This window comes from Gavialis gangeticus, unplaced genomic scaffold (assembly GCF_001723915.1).
Source record: "Gavialis gangeticus isolate Ggan-Ray unplaced genomic scaffold, GavGan_comp1, whole genome shotgun sequence".
Lineage (NCBI taxonomy): Eukaryota > Metazoa > Chordata > Crocodylia > Gavialidae > Gavialis > Gavialis gangeticus.
The window spans coordinates 181,615,238-181,623,438 of NW_017728992.1; the positions used below are offsets into that span (position 1 = coordinate 181,615,238).

Sequence of the window (8,201 nt, forward strand, 5' to 3'; positions counted from 1 at the left end):
GTGTGTGTTTGTGTTGAAAAGGTTTTCTCAGCTTCTGTGTGCCAAGAAAAGGAAAATATTATAAGCCTTTTGGAAAATAATTTTAATTCTGCGTGCACTCCAGTGATTCACGCTAGAACAATTTAGGAAAGAAAATATTCAGGCCATTCATGTCAAACATCTTCCTACTGGAGAAGAAATGGGGATTCTGTCTATGCTACAACATGGAAAAGGTTGGGACAATTTTCAGATTTGGTGATGCATGGCAAGGTCGATAGCTGATGTCAATTGATATAGTTCTGTGGGTCACCGGAGTTAGGCTGATTTATACCGTCTAACCCTCTGAGTCTATGGGTTCCTTGGTTTGAATTTGTTAAACTGTCAATTTGTCAGATCTACTTGTTCATAAATCCTAATCCTTTGGTGCTTTATTCTGATCTCATGCTGAAGGGTGTGAAATATCAAGCCACATGCTTTTGCACTTGATATTTTTCTGGATTTCTTTCGTGTCCCTGTAAATCCAGTCATTAGCATCTCTTTTGCAAAGATCTTTCTATCAGCCATTTTAATCAGCCAGACACAATAATTATAGACACATCCAAGAACAATTAACAAAGGCTTTCTAAAGAATTTCTGCTTGGTGTCTGCAGAGCCTGGGTAATCAACTGTCAGGTAACAGCTGGTTTAAAAAAGCTCACTTGTGTTTTCTGTGTCTTTTGAGCTGGGCAGGATTGAATGTGGGTCTTCCGAGCACCCTCTGTGCAGTGGTAAAATGTATGTAATTATTTAAAAAGAAAACTGAAAGGAGTAAAGACTGCAGGTACTCTAGGCTCTACATGTTTTCCTGTACCATCATGTTCTTGGTTTTGGCTTTGTCTCTCAATTCAGCTAACTTTGCGGTTGTCACTTCTTACTCAGCTTCAGAACTATGATGGGGTCACAAAAAATCCAAATGAGCTGTTTTCTGCCTACGCCACCTATTTACAATGATGACAGTATAGTTTTTGCTGCAGTTGATGACCAGCTGCTTGGCAGACTGGTGGTCTGCCTGACTGACTTTAGTTTCTGTTCAAATCATTGGGATAAATCCTTGCGACTTGTAAGTGTAGCATCGAGGTCTTCTCCTCTTGTTTTTATGACAGCATTTTCTGTCACCTTGTTTTCTAACTTCTGAATTTCTTCCCAAATGAGGCAGAGTTACCAAGTACTTAGGATACCCTTCCAAAACTACTATGAGTGTATGCAGGTAGTGATATCTTTCACTTTCTGTCAGAGTTAAACTTTTTTTCCTAGATTAGACCTAGTTATTTTAAGGAAATATAAGATCAAAAGTGGCAGCTGAAGTTTTTGCCCTTTTAATTTAGCTACCAATGGAGGTGTTTTGTTTTAAAATGATCTACTGTGGATTTACGTTTGCATCATGAAAAAACTGAAAACAATCTCTAATACTTGCGGTCAGCTTTCATGTTGGAAAGAAACCACTGGGGAAGAGAGCTTGGCATTTGGCACAAATTCCCATTCCTCATGGGTTACAAAGACACAGAATTCACTAAATTGAAGGACATTTGTTTAATTCCTAATCCAGGGGTGAACTCCAGACACTTTGGCAGTTAAAGAGTAAGCTCACATTAATTTGTAGCAAATTCTAATTCTTGACCAGGAGGACAAAAGCGGAAGAGTTTCCAGAAAAAAAAATCTTTTTGGTTGGTTTTAGAATGATTTAGGGGGAATTATTAGCTTGATTCTGAGAAATTATGCACATATTAATTCAGAGCCTTGAAACCACAAATTGTTTGACTGTCTATATAATGACAAGCAGGCTATGTTGCTGTGCCTCCTAGCAAAAGGAGAGTTCAGGCTGAGTGGCAACATCAAATGAGAGTTTTCTGATTTGTATCCCATTCTCCGAGTCTTGGCCATATCTTTCCTATTAATACAGGGTTCATCTTGGGAAAACCCTTGATTTTGGTATCTGTAAGGGATCGTCTGCATGGCTACCCCAGTGCTCTTGGGGGAATGGGGGAAGGGGATTTTTAAGCACATCTGACCCACCTGCACCTGCTCAACACATGCCAAACATGGAAATTAAATATGAAAACTGCCCTGGGTGGTGTCACTTGCCTTGCTTGAGGTCTCTGGCTCCTCTGGGGGGGAGAGGTTGGTGGCCTGAGGCACCCTCACTGCTGCTGTACCATTTCATTTCCGGATTTAGTGCACGTGGAGCAGGAGTGAGTGAGAGGGGCCGTCTTGAGCACAGTGCCCCTACGAGCACAGGTGAAGGTTTGTAGGCAGAGGGTCGGTGTCTTTGAGGCTGGTAGAAAGAAGGAGAAATGCACCCTCTCCTGCTGCAGCCACCTCCTGGCCTGGCCCTGCATATACCTCTTGGAAACAGAGGCCGTTCCACCTGGCTGCTGGACATGCACTGTGACACTCTTGAACGGGACTTGCACCACCTCAGTTGAGAACCACCAGCTTTAATGGTTCTGAATAGTACATAGGAAACATATACCTTTTCTTTGCATATAAAGGGAATAGAATTAATTTCACGTTGTGTTGTAATGTTTAAATGCCTTGGCTGATCTCTCAGTAGCAGCCAAGGTCTCTATATTTTTCATTCTCAGTTTTACGTGATGAGCTCTAGAGAATGTTTCTGGTTCATTTTAAGCTTGGTACGTGCCAGTTTATAGTTGTGATCTGTCAGGCTGTGAAAAGTTGCATCTGTTTGCTTACTACTAATGATATCCACCAAAAATGGCTCAGGAATTGAAGAATTGCTTTCTTTAGCTTTTTCTTTTCTGCTCCTCATGGCAGGCTGATGAGTTCTGAAAATACGCTTTTACAAGCAAGGGAAGAGGAGGGAGTCAAGTATGAACGGACCTTCGTGGCATCTGAGTTTATTGACTGGCTGATTCAAGAAGGAGAGGTCACAACAAGGACTGACGCAGAACAACTTGGTCGTAGGCTGTTGGAGCATGGAATTATACAGCATGGTGAGGAATTTACTGTGAGTTAGCAAAAGTGTGCTCTTAACGGCACTTTCTCAGTACTAGATCATGTTAACAGGTTACAAATTATACAAATTGGCCGTAAGACATTTCTTGTTCTTAATCATTTCTAAATGATACAAAACTGCATAATTTTTACTTCCTAATGAAAGGGTGGGATGTCCCAGAGTATGCAATGATAGCTCTTGAAAACTGTATCCAAAATATGTGCGTGGGTGAGGACCTAGAGTTTTGGGTTTGAGTTGCTAGCAACAAATACAACATGAATGAACGATAATGCTTTTCTATACATAATAGATGACTAAATGCTGGAACTCATTTCCAGAGGATAAAATTGAGGACTAGAGCCATAAATATGGTGGGTTATGTTAAATCACATGGTAGAACAATATTGCACAGTTGGCCTGGTATGTTTGGATAAAGATGGGGCTATCACTTCCAACGGAAGCATTGTTATATTTTGCCTTCCACTGGAAGCTCTCTGAGGCAGAGATTTAATATCTGCTCAGTGCAGTGGGGCTCATAGGTGTAGTTGGCATGGAGAAGCTCAGCAATAATGTTGAAGTTTGTGTAGCTTTCTTGGAGAGCTGGCCTAAGACTGTGGAATAAACTGTCCCAGGAACAAAAGATCATCACAGACCGTTTGTGATAAGGGCAAGATGCATTTCTTTTTCCTTGCTTTCTCTAGCATAAGTGTATGTGTGTATGTGTTTAGAGAGTAAGGCAAGTGTTAGTGATACATTTTGGAAGGCATTTAGATACTAATTAGGGCAATGAGCTCTGTATAGTATACATAGCAATACAAATGATAAAAGCAACAAGCAGGCTTGCAGGGATCATTCTTCTTTTTTGTGCCAATATTTATGTTCATAAGGAAAAAACATTTCAGAAGACATGATGTTGTAAATGCCCTGGACAATTTATTTGTGATTTTTAATCATGTTGTTTCATCTTTATTTGTAATTACCACTAGCTACTACTTAATGTTGACAAGAGGCAGGTTCATATTTTATAATTATTCTCAGTACTAACTTATGATTTATATGGTGCTAACTGTCAGGTCTTGATGCAAAGTGAAAATGCTCCTCACCCCTGCAGCAGTCATGATTTCAGTCTTATTTTTATTCAAGCATTTTCTGAATGTGTGTGTACAGAGCAGAAGGATGCCGACAGCACAATCTAGACCTGAATTAGGGGAAAATCTGTTGATTAATTTTTTAAACCTATGAAACCATTAAATGGCACCTCACATTGGTTACTGAATGGTAGTGGCCTCTGATTGAAAATTGTTTACTGAATGATGGTGGCCTTCTCATTAAATTAGTGCTGAATTCATTTATTAGATTTATATCCCACCCTATCCAAAAGGCTCATAGCAGCGTATAATAAACAAGCAAAATCCACAGATAAGATTCCACGAAAAACACCCCAAACCTGGGACCTTCATTCCCTTCTTTCCCCAACTACCATGTCCCTGCCTAAATATCCATATCAGCAAACTGGCTAATCTCCACCATGCTTCCCAACTACTGTTTACATCCAGTCATCAGACCTCTTCCTAATTTCACCCCCTACTTTCTGCTCATCTATTCCCACTCCCCAGCCTCACACCAGGGGAGAATTGTACCCTGTTTGAGTGAAATGGTGAACTCCCTATTCAGTTATTACCTTTGGCAAAGATGAATTCCCATTAACTTCTTGCAGTGTTTTCTTGAATAAGACTGGAATAAAATTGGAGTGAGGGCATTTGGCCTTAGCCTTATAGTTGAAGATTCTTTGTGTATCCTTCTAAAACAGGTGGCTATTTGGAAAGAGTGAAGTCTGCTACAGGTTTCTCTGAAGCTGTTTTCTAGATTAGGTTAGGCAGAAGGTAGTGTAAAGTTGCATCTTATAGATGAATTAAATCAGAGATGCATAAGCTGTTGTAAACAACTGCTCACTTGGTCATCAGCTGAGGAAGTGAGCTGTTGTTTGCAAAAGCTTATGCATCTCTGAATTATTTAGCCTATAAGGTGCAACTTTACTTTGCCTTCTGCCAAATTTCAGACTAACATAACCAGCTTCCTTTCCCTAGATATGGTTAGGAGTTCTGGGTGAAAGCAGAACTGACATTAACATCCAATGATCATTAATTTAGCTGTAGCAAGTGGATATTATGCATAGATCTGGTAGATCTTTGCAGTTTATTTTCCCTCGAATAACAGTTAGACTGGTGAGTTCCTCCTTAGAAATTTTAGATTTAAACTGGAAAAATGGCCATGTGGCATTTTGTTCTTTTTCACTGAATTCTAAGGAAAATGCACTCTGATGACCAAACAAAAAATGTTTCCCCCCCCCAAGGCCTAGCATAGCAAATAAACTCTAGACTCTAGAATGTGAATAGCAGACTGTGTTCCCTTTGTTTTTTATGTCATAATTTTCAGTGAAGTTTCATTTGACATTCAGCTGACATCCTTGTTGACAGTGCTTGCAGAAAGGCCTCTTGCCTGCTTAAGAAAAGAGAATGAAATTGTTTAATTGTTTCATTGGTGATCTTTTGCTAGCAATATTGTTGAATGTGCATGAGGTAGGAAAAAATATAGCTTCCTCTTCTATACTTATTATTTTGTTTCAGTTCTTCAGGGCTGAGAGTATTAGGATTACATTTCAGCAATCCAAAATTATTAATGGTAATTGTCTGACTACAAACCAGTAGTGCCAGTTATTGACTGAGATGGGTTTTCATTTCAATTACTTCAAAAAAGTTAAATGTTTTGCAATTGAGGCATTAGTGGCCCTGTCTGTATTCTACGTGCAGGTTCCTCTTATGTTTATCTTAATTTAAATCAGTCAGCCTCAAATCCAGGTTTCACTTGGGAAAGCTACAGTAGGCTGATTTTAGAAAGGAAAGTCAGAAGAATTGTGACAATGCTGTAGAAAGGCGAAACAAGGTTCAGCTTCAGAAATGTTGCCCTACAGTTACGTTTGTGCAACATTTTCAAAAGAACCTTATTCTGGTCTCTCTTTGTACAGTCACAGTTTTACATGTCCTATCAATCCCACATGAAAATGACAGGAATTGCAAATGCCCTATTCATCTGAACTGGATCTGTGCATGGAAATGGGAGTGCCATGTGAAAAACTGGCTGTTTGTGAATGCAAACAATTTTATGGAAGACAAGATTCTTCAGGTAAATCTGATATCTTTTATTAGACCAATTAAAATAGTTGGAAAAATTCTTCGGGCTGGGACATATGCCAGTTGGGTGTAGTTGGAATACAGCCACACCTAACCCTATCCATACCTCTGTCAACCCAGGGCTGTGGAATTACCAGCAGAGCTATAACAAGGGGAAGTACCCACCATGCCATCTGAGACATCATGCTTTTCCAACTTTAAGGGTGTCGTTAAGACTATTTGTAGCACTCACCACTTGGCTGTACTGCCTATTCTATTACCAAGGTGCAAAAATGTTGGACCCAACTGTTAATTCCTCCTTCTGGGATGTTGACAATATTCCTGGACATAGGCATCATTTTGCTGGTCATACAGCACGGGGGAGGGAAGGGTTTAGCTTTTAGTTTGCTAGATTCAGGGTCAGCATAGCTGTAGTTTGTTCAGTGGCTCTAAGGAAAATTATTGCTGCATGACTATGTGAGGAGAATTAATGTGGCAGTTGTTGTACAGAGAGTTACATTAGTGTGCCTTTCTCTCACCCAGAACCCTCTGGACACAGAGCTTGCAAGGATACAGGTGAGGTTTAAGAGCTGCAATCTCAAGCTATAAGCACTTTCCATTTTAGATCTGGTTCATATTAGTAAGAGTAAAGTCCACTCTCAAGAGTCCAACAGTATTTGCATATACTCTGTGGCAGCAGCATAAATCATTTTGCTGTGTTTTAAAATTCTTCCCAAATTTAGAGACAGTATTTTTTCTTCATTTTTTCCCCTTTGTTGTAGTAATTATAGCTTGTGCTTGCATTCAGTTCTAGCATGCAGGAGTTCCCTGTGTAAAAAGCAATATTTCTTTCTTTTGTCTCTGTGCTACCTCTCTCCAGCTAGGAACAGATGGTGCATTTGTCCCAGGATAAATTGTACCTCCATTTGTCCTGGAATGGAAAAGTCTCAGGATCAGGGTTTAATGAGCAGCTGAAAGCACTGATGCTCTTCTCCCGTTGATTCAATGATGCAATCCTGGGAAAACCATTGAAACCACTCTGTGATGCCCCAGGACAACCTGTTAGTATTTCTTATCCCATGAATGTTTTTATGGGTTGTCCTAGGGCAAAAGACATGAACATCTGAACTACTGCACTTTGTCCTAGAATAAAATAGTTTCTCCCAGGACAAATGTCAGATCTGTTTGTACCCTCTCTGTCTTTCTGTATTGCATCTTCCTTGACTGCTGCTTACTTTAGAGAGGTAGTTAACTGGCTTAGTCTGAAGTCAAGCAGAAGGCAGGGTAGAGATGCACCTTATAAACTGACTGAATCAGAGGTGCATAGTATAAGCTTTTGAAAGCAGGGGTCTTACTCATTTAGATGCTGTGAAGAGACTGCAGGAATCAGAGCTGCTAGATAGAAAGTGGCCATGTCTACATATTGCTGTACGGCAATGTTGGTACTGCGCCGTGTTTTAGTACTTGCTTGGGAGAAGTACTAAAACCTGGAGCAGTAGCTGCCGTACTGCAGCGTACGAGTGGTACATGGTTATATTCACTAACTATGTCACCGTAGCGACTCTCAGTAGCCGGGGAACACGCTACTATGGCAATGTAGCCAGCAATGACATGTAGACCCACATGATTGCTATGGTGCTGTAGCACCATACAGCAATGGAGTGCGTTGCTATGTTGCCATAGGGCAATGTGTAGATGTGCCCAATAATGATCAGAACACAAAGGGCCTATGCCTTGTATCACTGCTTTCTATGTGTCAGTGTGGGAGAGGGGCACTGCTGGGAGAGGGAAGGTGGATAAGAGAGAGAAAAACAAAGTAGTTAGAGGGACATAGGGCTTATAAAAGCTAATGCAGGTAATGGGATACGAATATATAGTTTTAATTTACACCATACTTAACACAGTCCAATATGTGGATTATTCCTTGTTCCACAGTGTCCCTTTCAAGTTTGTTTTTAAAGATTTTGTGCCTAAGAACAGCCACTCTGAGGTCAGCGATGGGCTGTCCAGGGAATTTAGAGTGTTCTGCCACAGGCTTGTCTGCCCTTTTGGTATTGATG

At 40.4% G+C, this 8,201-nt stretch overlaps 1 protein-coding gene across 1 annotated transcript in view; it reads left to right on the plus strand.

Annotated features, from left to right (window-relative positions):
- DEPTOR (DEP domain containing MTOR interacting protein) overlaps positions 1-8,201 on the plus strand; it is a 185,739-nt gene that overhangs the window by 69,583 nt on the left and 107,955 nt on the right. The window contains exon 4 of the mRNA XM_019528105.1: positions 2,791-2,969. Within this exon, the coding sequence (XP_019383650.1) occupies positions 2,791-2,969 (179 nt within the window). The remainder of the gene's footprint in view (positions 1-2,790; positions 2,970-8,201) is intronic.